The sequence below is a fragment of the Protomyctophum parallelum genome, assembly GCF_964188405.1.
Source record: "Protomyctophum parallelum genome assembly, chromosome: 22".
Classification (NCBI taxonomy): Eukaryota; Metazoa; Chordata; class Actinopteri; order Myctophiformes; family Myctophidae; genus Protomyctophum; species Protomyctophum parallelum.
The window spans coordinates 34,390,974-34,418,944 of record NC_139714.1 but is presented as its reverse complement, the minus strand read 5'-3'; the positions used below and the strand labels follow the sequence as shown (position 1 = coordinate 34,418,944).

General features: G+C 42.7%; 2 protein-coding genes across 2 annotated transcripts in view; one reads left to right on the top strand and one right to left on the bottom strand.

Moving 5' to 3' along the window:
• Positions 1-14,091: 14,091 nt before the first annotated feature.
• wnt7ba (wingless-type MMTV integration site family, member 7Ba) lies at positions 14,092-24,354 on the top strand (the record flags this gene model as incomplete). Its single annotated transcript, XM_083757764.1, has 4 exons — positions 14,092-14,183; positions 16,256-16,482; positions 21,105-21,376; positions 23,875-24,354. The coding sequence occupies exons 1-4, from the start codon at positions 14,101-14,103 to the stop codon at positions 24,352-24,354; spliced, it is 1,062 nt and encodes a 353-aa protein (XP_083613890.1). The 5' UTR covers positions 14,092-14,100.
• Positions 24,355-27,065: 2,711 nt separating this feature from the next.
• Positions 27,066-27,971, bottom strand: part of atxn10 (ataxin 10) — a 19,559-nt gene continuing 18,653 nt past the window's right edge. The window contains exon 11 of the mRNA XM_083757627.1: positions 27,066-27,971. This exon is cut by the window's right edge and continues 2,596 nt beyond it. The gene's annotated coding sequence lies outside the window, so the exon portion shown is untranslated.

The following is a 27,971-nucleotide window of genomic DNA, read 5'->3' as shown; positions in this document are numbered from 1 at the left end:
CCCTCTCCCTCGTTCGCTCGTTCGCTCAGGTCGACAGAAATGAAGTACATCTGCTTGAAAGAAAACCTTAAGAGTACCTTGTAATTTGTACTTTTGAGTACATGAGTACTTTAGAATACTTAAGTAAAGTATTTTTATACTACTGTACTTTAACACAAGTAGGCTTCACATTTCGCAGACGCAGAGCAACTTTCACTGCAGTAGTGGAGTAACATTTGACTGAAGTACTTTGCTTGAGTTCTTTGTCCACCATTGAGGCGACGACTGCACAAACTAACTCTGTCTATCTCTCTCTCTCTCTCTCTCTCTCTCTCTCTCTCGTTCTCCGTGGTTTGGCACTATTAGAGCTTGCTAAAACTGGTTAAGCAGTTGTGATTGCTCCTTGTGTGGTGTTTGTGCAAGTGCAACTGTATACAATGTGTGCGTGTGTGCGTGTGTGTGTGCGTGTGTGTGTGTGTGTGTGTGTGTGTGCGTGTGTGTGTGTGTGTGTGTGTGTGTGTGTGTGTGTGTGTGTGTGTGTGTGTGTGTGTGTGTGCGTGTGTGTGTGTGTGTGTGTGTGTGTTTGTGTGTGGTTAAACAGAGAGAGAGAGACACACCGATTCAATGTTTCAGATGAAAACGTCTTCAATTAAAAACAGACTATACAGAGTCATACATGATTGAACAAACTACTGCCAGATTAGCCTTTGTGTAGTAAAGTATAGTACACAGAAAATTATCTTCCTTAAAAGAGTTGTTAAGAAATGTGTTGTGTTGTCTTAAAATATGTTGTGGTAAGCATGCAATGCTGGGGCAATCCCTCCTTGTCTAGTTTAAAGCAGAAAGACCAGAGTAGGGCTGTGCAATATATGGACAAAATTTAATATATTTCTGACAAAAGAAAAAACCTTGATAATATTGTGATAATATTCCGGGGATCACTATTAGTGATTTTGTTTTTAATAGTGAAAATAGTGTGACGATGGAGAGGGCCACTATATTTCCACACTCACTCCAGAGGGCCACATTGCATATTACTGTCGTGGCAAAAATAGTTTTGCTATTTTTTAATTGGAATCCTGAAAAGTTACATTTTCATTTAATTTCAAATGCCTTTAATTACCCTATAGTTATGTTAACTTTATGAACTAAATACAAATACATTGGATATTAAAAAAGAAGACAATAACATTTTAATACTACTCATTAAGCTACTAATATAGACTGAAGTAATTAAAGCAAGTCATGTTTGCAAATCAATAACTAAACAGTTTTTCCATGCTAAAAGGCTTTCTTACCTATATTTGTAGTTGTTACGTCCCCACCAAAGAGGTCCAGGTGTTATTTTGTGCAAAAGCGCATTATTGGCTATTACCCCTACCATAAGCCCTCAATGAATTGAATTGAATTGCATTGCATTGAATTGAATGGGGCATTGTGCTAATTCGCTTATTTCCATCGCTCAAAAATAGTTTTTTTTTGTCCTCTCTTCATAATGTAAATAGTATCCCAAGCGGCACACTTTACTACTTATTTCGATGGAAATTAGCGAATTAGCACAAAAATCCAACCCCCAGTGAGGGCTTATATTAGGGGAAATAGCCAATAATGCACTTTTGTACGAAATAACACCTGGACCTTTTTAGTGGGGACGTAACAACTACAAATAAAGGTAAGAAAGCCTTCTAGCATGGAATTCTCCTTTAACCTGAGGGTTGCGGCCCCTGAAGGTGGGGGCCGCATGTGGGCCCGGGCTGCCAGTTACCCATGTAGAAAGTAAGTAAAAATGTGAACCTTGGACATATGAAGTGTCTGCGCGACAGAATTGATATACATAAATAAATACATGAATATGTAGTTGCATATTTGAAATATTTGAAATATTACATTTGATCATTGTAAGAATTTATATATATATTAAAACTATTGTATATAGCTTTGGATGATAAATTCAGATTATTTCAAGAAAATGATTTAATTACTAAGCAGTGAGCACCATGAGCACTTTACCACTGGTACGTTTCTTTTTTGCAGCATAATTCATTACTTAATAAATCCACTTAATTAATGGATGCAATAAAAGGCTCTGTATACTTTAATGGTAGTGAAGCAAAGCTACTAGAATCACTGCAGCATTCATTGATTACTGATTGATCAGTTATAACAAGTTCGAGTATACCTTCACACGGTATGTTCATTGTAGAAGCAATGTCTTCTTCTATTTATATTATGTGCACTAAGCACAATTCCTATAAAAAAACATTTGAGAATTGTGTTGAAACTAAACAGCTAAAGAACTGTATTTTTTTTAATGGTTTAAGATTCACAAGAAGGCAATGTTCTAATTCCCTACGCTATAGAGGAGCATCAATTCAGAGATTAAATATACATTAGGCATCTATGACGATAAACCTTATTAGAGACAGGGGTCACCAACATGTTCGTACACAGACACAAATTGTGTCCGTGGCAAATTTGAGATTTTCTGTTTTACACAACATTATAATGTTCTCATTTTGATTACTGAATGTCAAGTCTCCAGGTTTTCTTCAGAATAAGTATGATAATTATTTATTATGACAATATGGCACATTAGCAGTCCACTAGTACTGGTTTTCAAATGTTTTATTTGCAAAGACCCCCTTAACTCTGAGAGTGTTCAAATGGACAGGTACAACTACAGACCTGTTATGGTCATTCAGGGCTATCTATTTATGTGTTTCTGGTCATATTATTGTGCACTCACTTTGTATGTCCGTGGCAAAAATGGAATGTTGACCAAAATGTCCAACACAAGCCAACATGGCGATGACCCCTGGGTAGGAACCAAGATGGCGGAACCAGGAAAGGGTGCCGAGGGGGATCCTTAATGTGGGGGTTTGACAGCATGTCACCAGTAGACAGAGTAGACTCAGTAGAGTGACCTCCGGCACGTTGAAACATGGAACTGAGGAGCCCTCTTGAGGATGCCAAATGGAACTGACTTTACACAAAGAAAATCCAGGCCAGAAACTATTATTTGACAATACTTTTAAACTCAATTAAGAGTTAAGGGGTATTTCAGTTTTGCAAAGTGGTTGCCGTGATGCAAGTCCAGTGGTGCCGCAGAATGCTTTGATATTTGGAATATATCAATTTCACTTCAGTTTAACCACTTATATAATAGCCTATACTGACCTGAGTTGGTCTCCTTGGTGCGTTCCTTGCACCAAGAATAGGAGTGCTGAGGTTCAAGTGGTTAAGTAGTATGAAGTTATTCTAAATTTGTCCTAAGGGAAACGGATATTCTCTCAAATCTTACTCATAAATGTAAGGTGAAATAAAGTATCAATGTAATTCAGGGGTGCTGTGGGGATGACAAAGTAAATTACTGGGCTGCCACCTGACAACCACAGCTTATCTATTTGATCATAACAGTCAATGAAGGGTGAATTCTTAGTTCCTCTCAGGAACAAACACCCCCGAGGATTTTCTTTAAAGATATTTGTTTTGGCTTTTTCTTTTTTTGGGGCTTTTTTCTGATAGGTTGAAAGTAGACTGACAGGAAATGGGGAGAAGACACGCGGCAAAGGCTGTCGGGATCGGGAGTCGAACCTGCGGCACGCCGTCAGGCTGGCTTGGCAGCCTAGGTGACCAACAAACATTCTTTGGAATTGGTGGGAAGCGATCCCCGGTCCCCGAGGAGGAGGTGAACTTAGTTGTGACAGAGAGAATGCTGAACACAGGTCTGTTGTATTTAAATGCTGCACCCTTGCCTGTTCTGGTCAAATATGTTACAGCTGTTTTACCATATCAGGTACAATGTTGGAAAATAAAAATGTATGGGTTCAAGTCAGTAACTGAAAAGGCCTCTTCCATCAAACACTGACCTCTGGTACTCTGGCGCCCTCTTCAGGAAAAGACAGGAGTTGTGTTCAATTGTGTGTGCAAGAACTCCACCTAAAAAAAGACATTTGCTGTTACAAGAAGGAATCATGGTTGTTTCACAAAAAGGGTGACTCAAGTCCCTGTTTAACAGAATGCTAATGGTTTTACAAACCATATAGATATCTATGGAATGACATTTGTGTGAAGATGTCTGTCCCAAAATGGACAAATGAAGGCTCTTTGGGACACACATCTGCAACAACAACAAAAAAAAAAGAAAAAAAAGAAAGAAAGGAAAATCAAAATACCAAATGCTAGGAGAAAAATATAAAAAGAATAATAAATAACATGAAATAAAAATAAAGAAGAACAACTAAGCAACCTGTGGTTAGTTGATGTACTTCAGATTCCGGAACAAAAGAAACAATCATCATCCTTTATAATCTAAGACACTTGAGTAATTGATTGATTGCTTTTGGCAAACCAGAACCCACTCCGGTTCAAAGGCATTTTCTGCAGTTGCCTTGAAAACATGTAGGCCTAGGCTACATGCGCTAATGATTCTGCAACTTAAAACAACCGAAGACTTACTCGCACGCAAATGAAAACAGCAATTCTTGCTTCGTTAACTTCTCATGGACTTCTTCTTTTCAGCTGCCATGTCTGGGGACACCATATGCATCTGTTGTCCCTACATCTGCAACGTGTTTACGACTCCAAAACCGTATCTCAACACCAAAAACATAAATCCTGTTTACATGAAAGGGATAATTCTCGGTGACGTTTATGTGCACTACATTGTTGCAAATATGCTGGGTTTTATTTTGTTCTTGTTTCTTTACTCTCGCTTCATCTGCTCTCAAAAAGGTTCAAGATGCTGGGAGGACAATAATTGCTCAAGAGTGGATTTTGCGTTGCCCCCTCTCCATCCCCCACCCTTGCAACCCCCACCAAACATGGAATCAATTTCCTCCTGTCAGCTCGCAGGACTGCATGGATGCCCTGAACGGTGTAAATTAGATTTGATTACAAAGTAGTCGCGCTTGGCTGCGTCATAAACACTCTCTCGCATGTCCAACCCCGAGGGCGCAAGCTTCGCTTTTCATCTCACAAACTCCATAATCCCATCGCCGTAGTGAGGGACACACAGGGCAATATTCATCTCCCCAACCAGGCAACAACACTGAAGAGCCCTCATGCATTGTAGCATGAGGGATTCCAACCTCTCCCCAATTTACACATATCCGTTGGGCACTGGCCTACTTGGAACGATGCAAGTTGGAAATGAATGCCCCACCCACTCACCAGTTATTATGTCTGTGTCCCTTTTATGCCTACAGTATATATGTAGTTCTTTGTCAGGCATGCCCAAATATGGAGTCTATGCAGATGTCAGAACATCATTGTGATGTCAGAACAGGCCAGCTCCATATATGGAGATATAGGGGTGATCAGGGCCAGAGCCCGGGCAGAGGCTTGCTGGTTCTGGACAACGGTGTATCCTGTGGACTCAACTCCTATGGACTTACGTGGATTACAGACGTATACACATTGACACGTGATGTACGTACGTACGTACACACAGAGACTTGGTGCAGTTATAGCTATAGACCAGTGCCCGGCTGTAGTGCACCGAGTCTAATGATGGAAGTTGGAGATCCATGCATGCCCCACCCAGCTATGCTATACCCGTTGTACAACTTGTACCCGTGTCAGAGTACCCGTTCCACCCATCTGTCTGTGTCCCTTAATGGGGACACAGACAGACAGACATATGGGGAGATTTCTGTATCCGTCTCTCTGTGTTCCTTAATTCGTTTAGGCCTATGGAGTGTACGTATACATACATACATACATACATACATACATACATACATACATACATACATACATACATACATCGCTAACCTCATCATTTCAGGTCTGGAATGTGGAGTCCGTTGGACCAGTGGACAGCGGAAACTCATGGAACACAGATGGATAAAAAAATTACAAACTGTAACACCCACTGGTCTTAATGAAAGAAGTTGATTTTTATCCCCTTCCTGTTCATTTTTATGTAAAATAAATAAATGGTATCCAGGCCTTGCTGTGAACTTTTACTCCTGTTTGGTTTTAGGTTGTTTTATTAATGTCCCCCTTTTTTTATATCCATTTTACCATTGGGTTTTAGAGTATGGTTTAGGTATGTGGTCTAGCTTAAACTTGGACTCAGGGGGGTGGACGCCTCTGCCTTGCATAGTCCCCAGTGAATAGGCAGTTGGCCATTCACTGGTAACCCTATTTTGGACTCATTTTAAATATATGAAGGTATTGCGGGCAGGGATTTTTACCAAAAAGGCCCCCCCTTTTAAAATACACACACACATACATACCTACATGCATACATTTCAGACGTTTTAGCAGTTTTTAAGGACCCACTTTTAGGCCAGTGCACCAGAGCAAATTCTTGCCTTTTTTTAAACCCTACCCATTCTAACCAAATACATACATACATACATACATACATACATACATACATACATACATACATACATACATACAGGTATTAGGTTTAGGTATGCGGTCTAGCTTAAACTTGGACCCAGGGGGGTGGACGCCTCTGCCTTGCATAGTCCCCAGTGAATAGGCAGTTGGCCCTTCACTGGTAACCCTATTTTGGACTCATTTTAAATATATGAAGGTATTGCGGGCAGGGATTTTTACAAAAAAGCCCCCCCCTTTTAAAATACATACACACATACATACCTACATACTGTACATAAATTTCAGAAGTTTTAGCAGTTTTTAAGGACCCACTTTTAGGCCAGTGCACCAGAGCAAACTCTTGCCTTTTTTTAAACCCTACCCATTCTAACCAAATACATACATACATACAGCTAGATAACCATACACTTAATCAGTACCACCCATCACCAGACAGACCTGACAACCTGACCACAGACGAACGGAACAGCATCACAACACTGCGGAACAACACCCGAATAGTTATTAAACCAGCTGATAAAGGTTCAAAAATAGTAATTTTAGATAATTTCCAATACACATATGAAGCCAACAGACAACTATCCAACACAAGATACTACACTCACATAGCAGCCAGCATACAACCACAGACTCAGATCAAACTCAGACAAATCATTACAACACTTTATCACCAAAACTACATCACCTCCAAACAACGCGACTTCCTCTATGGACCCGATAACCCCAGACCTAGGATATTCTATCTACTAGACGTATGTATGTATGGAAAAAAAAAAAGGCTCACCAAATACATAGTCTTTTAAAATACATACACACATACATACCTACATACATACATTTCAGAAGTTTTAGCAGTTTTTAAGGACCCACTTTTAGGCCAGTGCACCAGAGCAAACTCATTTTAACCAAATACATACATACATACATACATACATACATACGTACACACAGAGACTTGTGCATTTATAGATAGATAGAAGATACTGTAGAATAGATACATGTTATGTTATGTGTAAACTAATTATGTGTTATTATATGTCTTGCCATAATATGTGGCCAAACGACACTTCTGACATTGTGGTGGAGCATGAAAGCCAACATACAGTACAGTATAGCCTGATAGGCCTTGACTTGCCTGAATGCCATTACAGGAACAGCACAAGGCTGCATTTGTATATCGCTTTTCTCCAAAGCGCTTTACAATGTATTTCACATTCACCCATTCATTCACACACAGATGGTGGAGAATGCACGGCTCCAACCAGCTCATCGGGTGCAGTTAGAGTGTCTTTCTCAAGGACACTTCGACACGTAGTTAGGAGGAGCCGGGGATCGGACCAGGATCTTTTATTTATTTTATCTATAATTATGGGTCCATGTGGTTCCATGGGTACAATGTGTGTTAAATTTAACCCTGACGATTGGGGTCCCAGAGATTAATAAACAAATAAATCATTCCAAATGGGGGGTCTTCGTGTGCATATTCAACTGGGGGTCCTTGTCCTTCAAATTAAAACAAGTTGAGAATGACTTCTCCAGATCTTACCCTTGAACCCTCCATTGTCTGGACGAGGGACTTGAGGTTACGGCTGCCGTCCAACGTGCATGCTTCTCTGCTGTGTGTCCTCGAATAAAACAGAAATTGTGTTAAACTAACAAACCAAACCAGAATAGACAATACATACGTGGAACGGTAATGAGGTTAAGTGTGCTGACATGATCTTATACCATGCATTCTGGGGTGGATTAACGAACAGGCCAACTAGTCCCAAGAGCTCAGAGCCAGAGGCCCCCCTAAGCCAATGCCTCTGCGTGAGTTGCAGGGGTTATTACATTAAATTAAAATGTCTTGTCATTTCATGTTAATTTGAAACGTTCATTTGACTGAAAACTGAAGGAATATCCTGTACATTCACTTTTAATGAATGACTCGAGAAACAAAGAATACCATTTAGTGTTTAGTGCATAGTTCAGTGCATAGCAGTGGCTGTGGTTTTCTGGTGCCACAAAAAGAGATTACAAAAAATATCAATTATTTTAATTTGAATTTGAATCGTGACCATAAAACCTTTTATTCTAATCAATAACAAAATATAAGCTAATCAATAAAAACATTGGCAGTCCAGGGACTTATTTAGAGTAGACCACATGGGGAAATTATATTTAGGTGATACAGTATCCATGCACCGTACTTCAGCTTTATGTGTTTTTGGTCAAAATCTCCTCCATGGGTAGGAGGTTTAACTCGGAGAGTGTACCAAAAATGGAACCAAATGGACCCATTCCATTTGTTCACTCTCAAGAGTTACAGACCTGTAAGGGTCCATTTGGAACCCACTCCAGGAACTCTGAGGGTGCACGGACTCACTCCACTCTAACTTAGGCCTGATTTATACTTGGTCATATGAAGGCGTCAAATTGGGATGTAAATAGCTGATCTGCAAGCTCACAACCTGTTGCATGCACAAAGCATTGTAATATGCTTGTATATCTGCTATTTTCAATGTGTGACACCATCGTATGACAATTTACAATTTAGGCATTTAGCAGATGCTCTAAAAATAGGGCAAGTGCTATGGCAATGACAGAGCATATATTAGGCATTAGTTAATATGCTTTATTGTATGTGCGCTGTTGATTGAGTTGGCGTGCAGGTAAGTGTAGTTATTGTGCTGTCGGCTGCACGTCAGTGTGGGGAGGCCTTTTACAAGGCCGTGCCCAGGGGCCCATTGTCTTATAATACGCCTACAGTATGTCAGTGTGGGGAGGCCTTTTACAAGGCCGTGCCCAGGGACCCATTGTCTTATAATACGCCTACAGTATGCATACATTATCAAGCTGTTCTTCATGTCTTGCCGGTTAGCCTACTTATGATGAATGACTCTATTTTCATTGTTTTGTTCGGTGTGCACCGTCCTCTAGGCAACCACCCTGGTCCTTCTGGGCCCGAAGAAAGAATGTCACAAGATCCACAAGGACCGGTTCTTGGAAAAGGATTATTAATGTAGACTTTATAGGGCTCATATCCAGCTTGCAGCCGCACCACTCTAATACTTTCCTTGTTTCACCACCATTCTCTCCACCACTGCCTCTCTGTGTGATCCCGTTGTGTCATAAAGCTATAGCATGACATAATAATATAGCCTCACCATCATACTGTATGACAGTACCTTCTTATCCTATCATATTTTATTTCAGCGGCAAAACGCAAACAGGAGTCATGGACAATTTACAATCAGCCGACGTACGACTGTGTCGTGCTCCGAAAGCTGATCTATAAGAGCCCATCGTGTCACATCAGCAAATGCCATTGTGAGATTGTAAATCACCTATTTTCGGATTACGACACTGGCGTATGAAGTATAAAACATGAAAAAGATGTACGGTGTGTGTGTGTGTGTGTGTGTGTGTGTGTGTGTGTGTGTGTGTGTGTGTGTGTGTGTTGGGGGGGGGGGGGGGGGGGGGTTGTAGTTGTTGCCATCGCTGGCCTGACGTATCATTGAAGTGTACAAGAGGAATTCCAGTGGGATACCGAACTTAAGATGCCTCCCCCCCCCGGCGCTCTGTCTCTCTCCAGCCTCATCTTCTGCTGCACGCAAAATATGAGGAGAAACAGATACGGCGGTGTTACATGCCCAGACACTGAGTACACACTGCCTTAAGTGCTATCTTGGCTTTGGAACTGGTGGTCAGGGGTAGGATTATTTGACAGGGAGAGAGAGAGAGAAGGGGGGGGGGGGGGGCAGAGACAGATGGATAGAAAAGAAGAGGGAGACAAGCAGAGGCTGTATACATAGATACATAGATTGGGGTACAGAGACAGAGACAGAGACGGACAGAATACACGGACAGACAAATAGAGACAGACAGACAAAGAGAGACAGGCAGAGATAATGGAAAGACACACACCATGATCCCTAATTCTCTGTCTGGAGTGTCTCGGCCTATAGTGTGGATCTTGCGCCAGCAACATTATCTATGAGACCAGTGGCCTCTCTATCTAGCGTATATATGACTGGCCAGTCATATATACGCTAGATAGAGAATATATAGTGTCCTCTTTTGAGTTATTCTGACAGGGGGGGGGGGGGGCGTACTGGAGCCATCCACTATCATCTTGGACCCGGACAATCCAACCCAGCCGCTCCACACACACAGATCCGACCACCGAGGGTATGGTTACACTCAATCGGAGCCGGGACCGATCCAATCTGATAGAAGAGCGAGAGAACTGAAGTATATTTGTCTTCCCCGGTCCGGAACAATGCGAGCCTGTCAAAAGTGTACTGGTGGTGAGCATCAACAGAACCTCTTTTTGGGGTGGTCATTTGGTGAACAGTTCAAGCAAAACAAGTCAAAGTGGTGTTGTGAACACAATGAAGCGTTCCATGAGGCCATCAGAGGACATGTGACTTCAGTTGATCACACCATTTATGGAATGGGCTCTCTAACCACTACACCAATGGTCCTCAACCCATTTCATACCAAGGTCCATTATTTATTCGGCATTTGAGCCACGGACCACCATTTGATGAGGTTTAGCCTCTCAGACCCAGTCACCCAAGAATTGATGTAGTACTGTACCATAGGGGGAGAGACAATGATTGTCAATAGGCAAACTTTGATCAAAATAACAATTATTCTACATTCTCTAATTGTGGAGACTTCTTGTGAATTCATTAATGCAGATGTATAACAATAATTTAACTCATAAGAGAATAATATTTAACCAAATGCTATTTGGTTTCATTTTACGCTAAAGATCAAATACGTGTCCATTTGGTTAGCAACTCTCCATCATTTAGCTGGGGACCACCTCGGACCCTCTCAGGGACCACCTCGGACCCCCTCAGGGACCACCTCGGACCCCCTCAGGGACCACCGCGGACCCCCTCAAGGACCACTGGTTGAAAATCACTCACACGCCGGCTACATTCGTAGACACTCAGAGTTACAAAAGGATAAATTAACACTGTGTAGAGACAGTGCTCCCCCTCCCCGATCTCAATCTTCTCTAAAATGTCAACAATGTCAACCAAAGAGACATTGGACTTTGCCCTCACATCCCCTGGTCACTGAGCAGACCTATAAAAGTCCTCATCCCTTTGAAGACTCTATGAAATCACAACAGGCTTGCAGCTCCCACCCCTTGTAGCGCTTGACTCGCTCTGAAATTCCACAGCAAAGAGACTATTTGCAGGGAACATGTTTAAAAGGGGGGGGTTGGGGGACAGTAAATATTTCCTGTCGTGGTCTCGCCTTAACAAGTGTTCGCAGCCTTTTTGCAACTCGCTGGATGTTTGTATTCCCACGAGGTTACGACGACGGGTGACTTCAAAAGATGTCTTGCGAGACGCAACATATGCTTACAACTATGCTGTCAGGGTTGTGTCATGTGACAGAACTTGATAAAGTGTCTGCTCTGCAGCCAACAACAATGCTGCACTGCACACCGCAGAAATATAGTCACTCACAGTTGTGATGATGGAGATGTTCCTCTCTGCAACCACATGAGGGCGTACTGCTGAAGGTGTGTCTCTACAGAATAGAGAGAGAGAGAGAGAGAGAGAGAGAGAGAGAGATCCATCTACTTAATGTTCATTCCCCAGAGTGCACACATTTTATAATTGGCGAGATGAAGTGTTTAAAGTTGCCGTCCACAACCGGGATTCGAACCTTGGTCTCCTCTCCCGCACGGGACACCAAAGCCGAAACATAATAATGGGGAGATACTGGGCTTATCAGATTCAGGCAGTATTGTAGGACATGAAACCAAGCCATCCAGGCTCCTGGTGAATCATGAAACATTTGATTGTCAAAACATATAGCCTATTTGAATATGTATTTATATTATATAGGCTACTATATATTTAATAAATACCATTTCTTTTTTGTTTTCCAAAATATTTTTGGAAATCTCCATGGGAGAAATGAATTAGGTTTCTATCTGTGGCACCACAAAATTGCCGCCACTGCTATGCTCTATATTCATATCAACCAGTACAGTATGTCCCATAGGTCCTATACTATACGCAACACCAGGGTGGACATTTATCAATCCAAGAGTAGTAGGGAGTTCACAGAGAAGATTGTGTGCACATCTCAGTGCCTTTTTTGTTGCCTTCAAATAAAGTAAGTCTCAAATCTATACAAACTGGTGCGGATGTTCTTCCTCTTCCTTGAGAGTAGCCTAGTAGGGAGACCATGCACCTCCCACCACTATGTACAGGTGTGTATTAGTTACAATTGAATTAACATACTCTACCACATAGATCTGTTAAAAATAACCTTTTATTACGTTTTCATTCAAATAAATTCCGCAGTGCAGATTCAAAAGGGTCTTTTCACTTACACTTACAGTGCATCTGAGATCTTTACGCATCTCCGTCTACTCAGTAGACGGAGAGTGTGTTTGTTTTTTTTTACTTGCAACGCGGTCGTCCGACCAAGACTAAGCTTGAACCTTGAACCAGTAGAGTCTACGTACTGGTTCAAGGTTCAAGCTTAGTCTTGGTCGGATGACCGCGTTGCAAGTTTAAAAAAAACACACACACTTGTATCAAATCATCACATTCCGTGCTACAAACATGTGCTCAGACAAACACACCTATACTAGGAGCTCATATGCGCCTCCAAGCTTTCCTCAACACAACAGAGATCAAATGCTACTTAGACCAATGAATAGTCTGATTCAATAGTTGTATTAGCATCCGAATGGGGTGCAGAAGAGATGGAGACAGAGACACCTGTTACCTAACAAGCACTCTATAGCAACAATTAGTAGGCTACAGCTGAGAAATACAATGTATGTATAACATGTGATTTATCTGATGAGCATTATTAATGTAATGCAATTAATGAAATGCATGTATTACTGTAATATATAATAGTTAAATGTAGCCTATATGTATAATACCTTTATTTACATCAACAGAGGGGACAGCACGCTGGTGGACTTGGGGTCAACCAGGTCACCTCGTGTGAGGGTGTGTGTGTGTGTGTGTGTGTGTGTGTGAGTGAGTGAGAGAGAGAGAGAGAGAGAGAGAGAGAGCAAAGAGCATGCAAGGTTGGAGTTAGTTGTATAGGTTCGGGGTGGGGATGGAGTTTGAGGATGTGTGTGTGTGTGCGCGCGTGCTGGGGGAGGGAGGGGTGTGGGGGGGGGGTGCAGACTCATCCATCCATGCACCAGTGACCAGTCCCATCCCGGGGGTTGGGCAGACTGTGATCCCACACTTGTCTCCCACCACCGGCCCAGCCAATGACAGAACGCTCTCTTTTTTGGGAGATGAGAGCCGCACATCCCTGACTGACATCCGGAACCAGCACCCCCCCGGCCCCCCCCCCCCCCCCCCCCCAACATCACCTCCCCGTTCCTACCTCCCTCCCCCCGTCTATCAGCCCAGGTGGCGGCGCACGTTGCCCCCCCCCCCCCCCCCCCCCCACACACACACACACACACATGCACACATGCACACACACACGGCCGTGACCGCCTGGCTGGACATGACGCCTCTCGTTCCCCGACTCCTCGGCACATGGACATCAGGGGCGCTCGGAGCAGCTGCTGCCGATACGCACCGACGCTCCAGCGACTGAAGAGAGGACCACCGCCACGCTGCTTCTCAACAAGAAACTGCGTTCACGAGTGATACTCACGGACTAAAAGAAAAAAAAAAGAAAGAAAGAAAGAAGAAAAAGGATATATTTTCTTCACATTTCGTCTTTTTTTTTTTGGTTGCAGCAGTCCGCTGTGTTCAATGTGCAGCCATGCTCATCGTCTCGTCTCGCAGTGCGCTGCTGTCCGTGTACTACCCGCAGATCTTCCTCATCCTCACCAGCGGTAGCTACCTGTAGGTGGATCCATTATACATCCTACCAGTGTTTCTCAAAGTTTAGCATTTCAGGGTCTGGGTCTCCTATCTCAACTCTGATATTTGTACACTGCCAGTTACAAACTCGTAAGAGTACATTTACCATTGATCTATATAGGCTACTGTATAGACTAGAGAATTCAAGTGCTATGCCAAAAGGTTGATGTGACCGAGTATTGCACCTGTAAATTGGTGCGTAATTGGCGGTTGATTTAGTTGGTAGGCTACTCTTGCAGAACGGTGCTGCAGTACAATCCTGATATTTAATAGCAGCCTATTATATAGGCTATTATTGACCTCTGGCAGTGGGCCTAGGCCTCACTAATAACCACATGGACCCGTAACCGTCCACACAATTAGGAGTGTTTTTTGTCCTTTGCGGGGTAGTTGCATATGGGGCATGGAATCATGCTTTCTCAATATCTTTTTTGAAAGCGACAGGCCTGATCGGGTGTTGGGAATTAATGTTGTCCGTCTAATAATAGATTAATTTGTAATTTTACTTTTTTCCTAACCCACAGGCCTATTGAAAAAAAAAGTGTTCATAACCTATAGTTCGTATATTATCATTATTAAACAGCTTGGTTAAACGGAGAATAGAATATTGACCACTTGCTCCGGCATGGGGAAATTCGGTTTCAGCTCAACCCAGCTGATTGTCATTCATTGAGTTGAGTAGATGGCATTTCATTATCATGATTTCCCCTTATAGGCCCACACGCTACATGCATTTTGGGTATATTTGATGAGATAACCCGATCTTACGGATTTGCGCATTACAACATAACCGCTTTGTCACAAGCGCACCTCGTCAGAAAAGCGTTATAATTGGAGGGCATATGGAAACGAGTAAAATGTCCCTATTGCATTGGCCTCCTTCGTGCTATGTCTTATACGGGAACAGGCCTATGTAATGAGCTCTTTCTTATGACATTAAAAGACCCAGACCCTCTCTGGAGGGGATGATTGCTGCACCATACATGCATTTCATTCATAATAACAAGGGCAAGGCCCTGGGCCCTAAAATAGCTGTGGTTGGCCATGTTTTCTGTAACAGAGGGAGAGACAGAGAGGCACAAGGAGATGGTTTGGAGTGAGTTGGACCCACATCCTATAACTATTGTTTTCTTTCAAGTTTTTATTAAAGTCAATTAGATTAGTCCGCCCATTGTGTGGTCTGGGCTGGTTTAAGTCTTGCTCCCCTCCCCTGTTCCTCCTATGTTTATTTGATCACATAATGTCTTTACATTTTCAGATCTACAGACTGGCTATTGTCATGAAGAACGGACAGTGTCCTGTGTAGGTCACGATATAACTGTTCTTTACCATAGCAAAGTATGCAGCTTTGAATTCCGACTGAAGACATGGTTTTTTTGTCCAGTGGTTGAATTCAACGCACCTCACCACTCGCCAGCCAAATCCTGGTAAATTAAATGTCATAGTCCTCAGTGCTAAATAGGGTACAAATGGTAACAAGTAGCTGTCAATACATACAATACAAATACACGATCTGGTTCTGAAAACTGAGAACATGGTAAATGATTGAAAGCGGCTGGCGAATGTTCAGATTCACTGGTCGTCACTGCAGCTGGTGGACAAAATCCGTAGTTTCCTGCTCTAATTGGTAAGATTTGTGTTTGGTGACCATGAGTCAAGAGTTCAATCCATGCTGATTACCTTCTCTTTATGTCAAAACTGTCTCTCTATTTCACTCTAAAGGAACCTTTGTGAGACGTATCAGGTTGTACACATTCCAAGTTTAATTGCCGTTCTCTCCATCTCCTCATGTCTCTCCTCCTGGTTCCCGATACCGATAGTATTGTATATAGACTCTTATCAAAAGTCAAGACAACAGTCTCTTTCTGTGTCTCGCTTTGCATGACAGTCACTTATACTACTTCTGATGCCCCGACTCTTTAAATCGGAACTCTCTTCCGTCTCTCGTTGTGTGACAGTGAATTAAACTCGTCTTTTGATGTTGCTTTGTTTCTCCCGTTCTCTCTCTCTCTCTCTCTCTCTCTCTCTCTCTCTCTCTCTCCCCCTGCCTATAGGGCGCTTTCCTCTGTGGTAGCTTTGGGGGCTAACATAATTTGCAACAAGATTCCGGGGCTGGCCCCCCGTCAGAGAGCCCTCTGCCAGAGTCGCCCTGACGCCATCATCGTCATCGGCGAAGGGGCCCAGTTGGGCATCAACGAGTGCCAGTACCAGTTCCGCTACGGCCGGTGGAACTGCTCTGCCCTTGGAGAAAGGACCGTCTTTGGACAAGAGCTGAGAGTAGGTCAGTCAGTTTGACACTGGCTGTTGTCAGCAAAAAAGCAGCAACAAAAGAAAAATAATATTTTCCTTTTTATTTTCTTTAACAAAAAACACAGAGAAGGGGTGTAATTTGGCAAGTATGTCTAGAGGGAGGAGTTATTTGAACAGTTTTGATTCTCGATTCAACTGTCAAAGGGAACATTTACACCTGAATACACTTGACTTAGCAGATGATTGCTGTCATTAAAGTAAAACTCACTGATGAAAATCATAGTGATTACGACCTTACAGAGCTCTAAGGTTCAACTTTAGGACGAATGACTTGAGAAGATGCACCTTGCGTCAAAACCTTAGTCCTTGCACCTACAGTACTAAATAACAAAAGGAAGATCCATATGAATCACCTTCCGTTACTGGATTGGCCTTGACCTTTTCTGAGAGATCCGGCCCAGCGGCTGAAGATATAGGGCGGTAACACCCAGTTTACTTAGGATATAATTCATGAAAAATGGATGTGGGACTTTTTGTCCAAGGGTTTGTCCGAAAAGTCAGAGAAGAAAGTACTGATCAGTTCACTTGAGATAATGCTGAAGATGACAGTGGAAACCTTACATCAGTAACAAGCTCATAACATGTCACACCTGAGCTTGTAGAGCTGTTATTTATTTTTGTTGAAAAAAGTTCTCATACTGTTCTACAACGTTTGCTCAAAGGTAGCCTACTTCTCAACTTCACTTCTGCGCACAGTTCAACTTAGGCTTGACAAAATTGCCGTTTGAAAACTTTCATTGAAAGCACAGCAGTTCTACTTCCCACTGGCGTTAACCACAATTACATACACGTGTAACGTGTATGACACAAACAGCTGAAACTCGGAGCCTTGTTGCCCGTGTCCTAAAAGCGTTTAGATCAATTATCAGCTCCATGTGGCTTCATTGTCACCTCTCATTTGTGACAACCCTGGCTTAGAATTCAACGTGAAAAAGCAAAAGCAAAATTGTCCTCAAAACGAAAGATGTCAGAAGGCCTATCTGAGAATGCCATCAGTGGAGAGCCTGTCAATCAAAGATGACGATTTGTATACACCCCAAACATACGCGTCTCTCATCATTCCTCCTCGCCAGATAAGTTTGTTTCACAGAAGCCTTCCGCTCGCTCCTAACGTGGACCTCTTATATAAAGTGTCTTTCTGTCAGGCTGACATGTTTTGTTGCGGTCCACTGTGGGTTTGGAACTGCGTTTAATCCAGCTGCTCTGGGAACAATCACTTCCCCCTTGACGGGAGTCAGAGACAGACGGCTGGATAACTTTATGCCTTTCTGTCGGAAGAAACTTATCTCGTTCTCCCGCGGTGTGTGGAAGGCCTAATAGAGACACGTATCATCCATGTAGTAGGCTTGACATTGGCATTGCGGGTAACATTCCAGACCAGTAAATCTCATTTCAATCTCATCTAATAACTGCTACACGAGCCACTAACAATGTAAAATCACAGTGGTGCTTAACGTCTCAATCTGTGACCTCAATCTGTCTTGCTTGACGCATCGATGATCAATAATGGGCAATGTAAGATCAGTCGTTGGCTGTTCTTATTTGTGTCCCATAAAAAATATGGGAAAAAAATGAATCTCCTGCCCCCCCCTCGACTCTCTCCGTGTACCCGCTTCACTTGATTGACCTGCCGGGCCTGTGAACTCATTAAGTATTGAGAAAGACCAGGGTTTCATTCTAACCACTAATTGAAGTCAGCTACAGCAGCTGGATGGCAACAATGGAACCCTGCATGCAGCACTGTACAATCAAAACAAATCATATTGCCGGGAGATGGCTGTCTGGCCATAGCAGAGGGCCCGATGCCTTGAAAAACGCTCACTATACAATATTTCCGCAATATTTCCGAATGGGCCGCAGATTTAGTCTGTTGAGAGAAGACTTCAGAGTTTGTTAAGATTTATGGATGGGATGGGGTGACTTGGGGGACCGCAGGTCCAACGGTTTCTCGGGAGTGAGTTTGTCAGGTTGGAAGACTGCCATCACAATCGCCTCTACCAGAGACGCCATGCATTAATAATACTCAGGGGCAGTTGCGAAGATCGCAGGCCCAGCAGTATCTTGATCGGGATAGAACATTTCATGGTAGGGGTTCAATGCCTTGTCCAAGGGCACTTCAGCGGTGGTAATTTTAACGTGCTGGTCCGGGGATACGAAATAGCGACCTTCCGATATCAAGACCGTAAACCGTTGGGCCACCGCTGCCTCATGACTCATGAACCTCACAACGGGGAACATCCCAGTCAAGTCCAGCCACACATTATTTCAGCATTCAACAGAAGTATCACTTGCAGTAATGATGGACTGTACCACTTAAACCCGATTTTATACTTCAGCTATTCATAAATAGCCAATCTAAAAGCTCACAAGGACTTATCGCAACATGTTGTGAGCTTGTAAATCATCTATAGCCGATCTAAAAGCTCACAAGGACTTGTATCACAACAATGTGAGCGTTGTGAGCTTGTAGATCGGCTATTTTGACTACCGGTATATATTCTTTCAATTGTGAAGAATTGTGCAAAATCTTTGCCTGAAATAGGGACGTCAAAGTTAAGATTGTTAAAGCAAAGTCAGTCAGACACTACTGCAGTAGTGAAAGTACAAAAATTAGTTTTTATTTTTACTCAAAGTAAGAGTAGCAATATTACAATATGAAAATACTGCTTTTCAAATAATTTACTAGAGTAAATGCACGTAGTTACTTTCCATCAATGGCAGTATGGATTCACTCAAGGCTTATCTGGCCTACCAGTAGATGTCACTTGTGCTTCCACACTTGGACTTAAGCTTCTGAGAAATCCTTGCCATAGACTCTCTTTGCCCGCAAACAGGGAATGCCTGCTGGGTAAGATCAAGATTTACCAGCAATGCACAATAGGCTAAACACATGGCTAAAGACTTGTTGAATTGTTTAACTCCTAAAGTCAGCTTGATATTTTTGTATTTTACAAAGATTCCATTGTGGTTTTCCACAGGCTAACCCAGACCAGTAGCCCTAAACTTTCCCCTTCATGTTGATTTAGAAAGCTTGATTACTTTTAAATTCTCCATTTCTTTCACAATGTTATATTTCAACACAGCAGATTTTTATAAGAAGCAAAAATTGCCATTGTGGCAGTATAGCACCAATGGGATTTAAAAATCACACCCCTGTGAAGTGAGGGGCACTAATATATTAAAGTCTAACTCATGTTGATTAGGTGATGTAAATTGTAATGGTGACATTAAACACCATTAACAATAAAGAGACAATATGACATAAATTACACATTATGACGTAATTTTTCCCTTCATTGTCAATGCGTTTACAAAACAAACATTGAACTAAAGACAAACATTAAACCTGTGTATAGGAGGAGCTAGCGCCCCTTAAAAACTGCAATCCGGAATAAAAATGTTGCTATAACCAATCTGTCCAAGGAAGGTACAGGTCAATACAAAACAGATGCACTAAGACATCAGGGTCCTTCATTTTCAATTCATCAAAAACATTTAAAGACATACAAATATACACATCCATGCAAAACAATAAAAATAATCATCAACTGCACAGTTAGAAAAAAGGGAAAACGTGAACAATATAGAAAAATAGAGGGGGGCAGGGCCAGTTTCGAATTGCAGCCGCCCCTAAGTGCTCTTTGAGAGTCTTTTTGAACGAGTATGTTAACACAATAAAAATAGCACATCTGCAGTGGTTGGAAGTGCTGTCAATACTCTACCATTGATACATTTAAATCCCTGTGTCGGGTTGGACACCTACAGGCTCACAAGCCCTGTCAGAAGCTCATGAGCCTAATCCACTGGCCATTCCCTCTTGACTGAGTAGTAACTGTTTGGTTCCCCAGGTGTTAACACTTACAATTACCTAACTCCATCAGACAAGGACATGAAAAATTAATAATCCACAACACACTAGTCCAAAAATGAAGTCAAACTTGCAGCTGGACAAATTACAGGAGTCAGTGCTTAGGAGACTACCTGGCACCTACTGTATATCTATATCTAAAAAAAGTTCTGCAGCCAACAAGGTACATTCCAATCTCTATTAACCACTTTCAACCTATAGTCCCTAATTTAAGCCATATAGGCAAAACATTTTCAAAATGTTTCAGAAATGTTCACAGCTTCCAATCAAAACGTTTCCAAAAATGTCAACGTTCGCTATTTGTCGTACAACTAAGTATATAGGGCTTAAGTGGTTAACCACCAAGTTCCAAAACCATTCCATGTAATGTTTGACAAAACATTGCTCCCATGGGAATGTCTGGCAATGGTTCCTCAACAATGCAGTAAAAACTTAATAAACTAAATAAATAAAACACAAACTATGTAGCTGTTGGGCAGAAACTTTGTTTCTACATATTTGCCCTAGCCTACTTTGTCATGAGAGTTGCACAACAAAATGCAGTTCTATGTTACCAATGAAAAGTATTAACCAAAGCTTGCGACAAAATAATAACTACACTGGCTCTATTGGAACACAGGCTATTTTAGTTTTATTTACATTTTCTGAAAAGTAAGCTTTGGACATAACCGACAGCGTCGATATTATGAATGATCCATGTTCTGCGTCCCTCCCCCCCCTTATAGGAAGCAAAGAAGCGGCATTCACTTATGCCATCACCGCAGCCGGAGTGGCCCACGCGGTGACGGCGGCCTGTAGCCAGGGTAACCTGACTCAGTGTGGCTGTGACCGCGAGAAGCAGGGCTACCACGACCAGGAGGAGGGCTGGAAGTGGGGCGGCTGCTCCGCCGACGTCAAGTACGGCGTGGACTTCTCCCGCCGCTTCGTGGACGCCCGCGAGATCAAGAAGAACGCCCGGCGACTGATGAACCTGCACAACAACGAGGCGGGGCGGAAGGTAAAATCCTGACTATAGGACTACTGCAGCTGTAGATTATTGTCCTTGCGAGTTTTCGGCCGATGACATTTTGAAATGATGGACAAATCGAGAAGCGATCTTTCTTTGATAACTCTTTTTAATTAGCAAATCAACATCTAATAAAGTTGGTTTTTTGCTCATATGAATTACTTTTTGACTTCTATGTCCTGGAATTAGAATCCAGGTCTCTCACAAGACCAAATTTCGACCAGTCTTTCAAAGCTGTAATCTCTGTGTCAAGCGTGAGTAGGGAGACCACCTACATGTAGTACTGCCTGAGTAGGGAGACCACCTACATGTAGTACTGCCTGAAGTACATAGTGCAATATCTCCCATGGACAAGTGGCAATTCTATCTTTAAACAACTGTTTGCTATATACGGTAAATCAGACAGACTTTTCTGTTGAGTACCTGTGATAAAACTAGACCCTGCTGATCAACATACAAGGCATTGTTTTTAATATATTGCTATTAAAGTCAAAACTCAGAATATTATCAATTGAGTAGGCTAATGGCTGATTTATTGTAGGTTATATTTATATATTGTATATTGTAACCAATTATGCAAGCTTAAAGAGAGAGAGAGGTAGAATGCACAGGCAAATATTGTAACCAATTTGCAAGCTTATGATGCATTGCAGTGTTTAGGCAAGGGAACAACAGTAATCATGGGTACTTCATACGGACAAATCATTTGTTAATAAAATTAAGCTGGTGCAAACAAAGCGGAGGTTTTCAATGTGTGCGCGTGAGGAATGCAAGGTCGGCCAGTCATCGCTGCCAAGTGGGAGTTGTGCCACAGCCCTGCGCTCCATTCATTGAATTACCAAGCATTAAGTCAGGATACGAGATATTATTGCAAGTCTCTCTCTCTTCCTCTCTCAGTGGCAGCACCAAAACCTTTGCTTCTGCACCACTGCACACGCTGAACCAACCAAAATCGGGAGCCAATTCCCCCAAACCCGATATCAATGCAGAGGAAGACAGCGTGGATATAGAGTTGCTGATTTGATAATGCCGGCCCCTGCTGTCAGCGCTAGGCTACATCATGTTCCGATTATATGCTTGCCCACTCGGCAATCATATTGCCTTTCACATCCTAGATAATGGCAGCGATAATACATCTACTGTCAAAACTTATGGCGTTTTCCTGTGTGGCAGTGACCTGTAACTTTTGTCAGCTGGATTTATCTATGAGGTATCAAAATATAAATCCTGCTCTAACCGCGGTGTAATTTTATACACGTATGGTTGCATTGAAAGCTCGGGTCAGTTTCCCTGTCCATTACGTGGTCTTAAGAAAGGTAGAGTTAATTATAGGCTACAGTCTTTTGGTTATACGTAATTTTTTTCCCAAGTTTTTGACACAAAGTTGGCATTGTGATCAACTTTAGGCATGTGAAATGTGTACTACTGATACATGTGGAACTTAGTACACATGGCAGTAGATATCTTGGTGTCCTTAACCACTATATATACTTTGTTGTTGCCTATGCCAAATTAGCAGATCTACAAGTTCACGTGTCACAACCCTTTTTTATTTTATTTCTTTTGAGGGGTGCTATATTCAGCTAGTGTAGATTTTCGTCTTACACAAACGTCATATTATGTAGATGAGCAAATAGGCTAATTTCTTTTTTTACACAAAGTACATTCCAATTGACAATGAATGGAGGATGTACAATAAAAGCGCTCTCTCTTCACACGGTGTGATTTTTGTTAACAAATCGGGAGACAAAATTGAAAGGATTATGTGGTTAAAAATACCATGGCATCCTAGACTTAAAACCAGCCTGGATAGGGCAACCACACAAAGGTTTCTCTGGCTATGAGACTCCTAGAGGAGGTTGTTCAGTGAAGGTAAACTTGAAGATAGCGTCAACCTCCGCACACAAACTCTCCTCACTGGCAGGTGAAAAGTAGCTGCTTTAAACTCCATGTGTATCAGAGGAGACATGAGGTTGTCTACTCTACTCTACACCCTCCCTGGGGGGGGTTGACCATATTATGGACCATATAGTACACAATGGAATGGGCAATGGGTCAATTTGGAGAAAATGAGAAAAGCTAAAATGTCAGACAAAAATAAAGACAAATAAAATACTAAATGCAACAATCACAACGAATGTACTTTGGCTGTGCAAGGCCACATTGGTCTATGCTTTGAATAGAAAACAAGTAGAGTACATAATAATGAGGAACGATTATTTAATCACTTTTCACCTGGCAGCCCCATTTCGGCATGTCATTTCTGTCCTACCCAAATTTGTCAGATATTTTGAGATTATTTTAATCAAAAGCTCACTCCGTTGTGATATCTTGTGAGAGCTTATATCTGTTATCCGTCATACTGTGAAGTATATGGGGCTTATGCAGTTGACCATCGTAACCATGCCTTTATACGTTGATGTGAGGATCACACTCACAGCCACTGACTGGTGCACGCCCTCCAACCCTCTCTGTCTCTGTGTGTCCAGATCCTGGAGGAACGCATGATGCTAGAGTGCAAATGCCACGGCGTGTCAGGTTCCTGCACCACCAAGACATGCTGGACCACTCTGCCCACGTTCAGAGAGATCGGCTACATGCTGAAGGAGCGCTACAGCGACGCCGTTCAGGTGGAGCCAGTGCGGGCCTCGCGGCTCCGCCAGCCCTCCTTCCTGCGCCTCAAAGAGGCCCGGGGCTACCAGAAACCAACGGACACGGACCTGGTGTACCTGGAGCGCTCCCCCAACTACTGCGAGGAGGACGCGGTGACGGGAAGCACAGGGACGCAGGGCAGGCTCTGCAACGGTACCTCCCCGTATACAGACGGCTGCAACTTGATGTGCTGCGGCCGGGGCCACAATACGCACCAGTACACGCGCGTCTGGCAGTGCAACTGCAAGTTCCAGTGGTGCTGCTTTGTCAAGTGCAACACCTGCAGCGAGAAATCGGAGGTGTTCACCTGCAAGTAAGGGGAGCATGTGATGGCAGGAGCTCAAGGGGAGACCAGGGGCATAGGGGCAACACCGCAAGGAGGTGGGAGCTGAAGAGACGGTTCGGAAAATTTGATTTTGTCATTTTGCACATTTTGACATTTGGAGTAATTTTATGAGGAAAGAAAAAGAAAGACAGAAGTGAAATGTCATATGGAGGTCAGAAAGAGCGTTTAAGAAAAAGAATGTTTTCTTGTGCGTTGACTGGACAAACTATACGACGCGACACCAACATGTTGCAGGGTGCGTATGAAGTGCAAGGGTCAGTCGTTTACTTTTTTTTGTCTCCAACAACTTTGGAAGAAAATAACCACGTAGGCAAAGTAGACATTGTATTTAGGATGTAGGTTACAGTCTTCAAAAGACATCACTCGTAGAGTAAAAATAAGTTCTTATGCAGATGAGAAGAAATGTTGATTTCAACACAGGTAACTGGAAACGGTACACAAGTGAAGTGCCTTTTGACTGCCATGAGAAGACCCCAACACAATGGCTTCTGCTGAGGACTGTAGACAGCGGGACAAATTGAACTGTACGCTCACACTGTATTATGTTTGAACACTGAAAATATGAAAATAAATGATTTATTTATGTTAGAATATCTTTCAGACTTAAGTCTTATGGTATGGACAGCAAGTTCAATTGCTGGTTAACATTTGTATCTTTCCTCACAACCTTCGATTGCTACTGATAAGTTTCAAGCTGGGAGTGTCCGATTTTTACAGTAGTGTGGCGTCGCCTTTAGAGCCACTGAACTAAATGCTTTTTTTTTTTTTATCTCTTTTGCTATTTTCATTTTAACATGTGCGTTTATCACATTGTCAGTAGCATTTTAAGCTATAGAGTTGTTTTGCACTTGCATACCTTCCTATTTTCATGAGACATTATGGGTTGTATTGAGTGCTGCACTGACATGTCCCCCTATGGAAGATTAAGCCTGATTAATACTAGGTGTCACAAGCCCAAAAGTGTTGATCTACAAGCTTAGAGCACATTGCTTGCATCGTGATATGTTGTGAGATTGTAGATCGGCTAATTTTGGTGCATGGAGCACCAATGCGCAACCAAGTACAATAGGCCCACACGCTTTGTTAGGCTACGAATCATACAGGCAGAAACATACACACATGCTATTTTGGGCCTCAAACAGGTCAGTTTGAACAAGCGCTGCACAGCGTTCACCGTGCTCATCTCTTTGTTTTTCGGAGTGGCGATGGGGGGGGGGGGGGGGGGGGGGGCTTGCTCGCTCGACTTCTGAGAAACATATTGGAACTCTACATAGAGGTGGAATCAGGTTCAGATACATCGAACATTCCCACGAACGCCAGAGACACGGAATTCCACATTGCGGGCCCTTGCTTACACAAAGCTTTCCAGCGCGGTTTAGGTCTGCCTGGGTTGATGGCATGTGCCCTAACCACACAGACAAGCAGAAGCGGGGTGGGGGGGGTGGGGGGTTGTATGAGAGGGTTAACCCATTCTGACCGGGCACCCATTTTGGTGTCAGCATCATGTTATGCTTTAGCTATTTAAAAATAGCAGATCTACAAGCTCGTATCGCGCCACCGAGTGGCGCGATACGAGCTTGTAGGTCTGCTATTTTTGAAAAATCGAAGAGCGACTGACATTTTTAGAATCTGATCTCAGGTCAGAATGGGTTCATCAGACCAGTGTGTGTGTCCGGTGGAAACCTCGTGTGAATCTGATCTCAGGTCAGAATGGGTTAAAGGCCACGGACTATTTTTGGGCAGCACCCTTTTATGTATTCAGAGATGTTTATTTAGGCTTTATGTAACTTACAAAACAATTTTAAGAGTATATTTTTATATGCGGTAAATATGGCACTTTATGTCATTTATAGTCGGGAAAGGACGGTCGCTATTTACAATTGTTTATCTTTTTTTGTCATTGTACTCAGTTTTTGAGAGCCACGAATTATTTTGAATTTCTGTCTCTGATCGAAGTTCCTAAATTGTACATAATCCATGTGTTCTATACAAGTAGCCCTCATTGTCCATCTCGATATGATCCTTAACGGTTCCAGAGTACCGTTGGTGAAACATCAAGTGTGGGAAAGAATTTTGTGACGGTTGTAAATCAAGTAAAAATGGATGCTATATGGAGATGTTGCAACTGGTGATTCCACAACTACTAATGTGCAACTTTAGATTGTAAGGGATTCAGTGTTTACAGTTGTCTTATTAGTGCTTGCCGTAACTACAAATAGTAGCTCATTGCTTTCTGACAGCATAGTCCTAACATGGAAAAAGAACTGCAACTCAAAGCGTATTTCATGAATGATTTTCCAAGCTGGATCAGTAGTGCTGAAGTGGTCATATCTATAGTGACGCAACCAAACTGTGCATCGCTTACAATTGACTCTTTTTTTTCCTCTCTCCTTTTTTCTTTTTTTTGCCAATAAAATCTGAGCATCCTTTTTCCGTCTATGTGGATTTGTTTGCCATTTGCTATTAACTCTATTAGGTAGCAGTGTGGCTTACTGGTTAGGGTTAGAGATTCTGACTGGACAACCAGTCTTTAGGACCTCCAAAACAACATAAATAACCTGCCTTGTGTCTTTGAGTCAACACACTGAAGCCAACCCACTCACATGTGCTTAATTAAAAGCTGTGAAAGATAAACCCTCCTCTTTTATTTAGCAAGACAAGAAGAAAACACAACATGACATCTCACATCTCAGGAACACTTTATTCAGAAGACTAAATACGTTCTTACAAAGCTTTCATTAAAAGGAGATGACCGCAGACTCACGAGGCACACTTACAGCATCGCTGGGTCCTGTCTGGCTGCATGTAACGCCGGTGAAATGCTGATATGGTAGACAGAAGCACCTATGGACTTGACATGGGGGTATGATGTGTTGGGGGAGTTGAATAGTCAGCCTCTGCCACCTCATTCAGCCTGGCTGACTCTCGACAGCTTTTTTTTTTTCCAGCGAGGGGAGGGGAGGGGGTGTTTGAAAAGCATTGCAGCCAGCTAGCCGAGCGCGAGTAACAACCTGTTTTGTTAGCTGTCTGAAATCCTCGGGACCGGAACCGCGTAAGCTCAACTCACTATGCCGGCGGATTGAGCCCAGAGTCGAGGGCGATTGTTTCAATACATTTTGTCATTAAAAATCGGGTGGCAGTGCAAACAGGGTGGAGAGGAGTGTGGGCTAGGCCCCGCAAAGCACCGTATTGTTGAGGTGTCAGGACCGCTCAGGCTTATCCAGCGACGGGAGGAGGCGGCGGAGGGTGGGGTTGGGTGGATGTCATTCTGCAAACTAATGCTTCTGGTCTGGTTCATGCTCTCACTCAACCGCTCATTCGCTCATCAGACAGCGGTAGTGTGTACGCATCCAACCGTCTGCCGGGACAGATTCACGCATCAGATCGGCAGACGGAGCACCTGCGCATGCACGCACCGAAGTGCACGCGCACACAAACACATACACTCAAGAGGTGCCATGCATTAAAGATGCATAGTTAGTTATTAAGAACACTCTCCTTAGGTTTTTTTGTTTTGTTTTCTATTTTGTAGTTTGGTTAGTTTATTGAGTCAGTAATAATAATAATAATAATAATGTATTTAGCGCT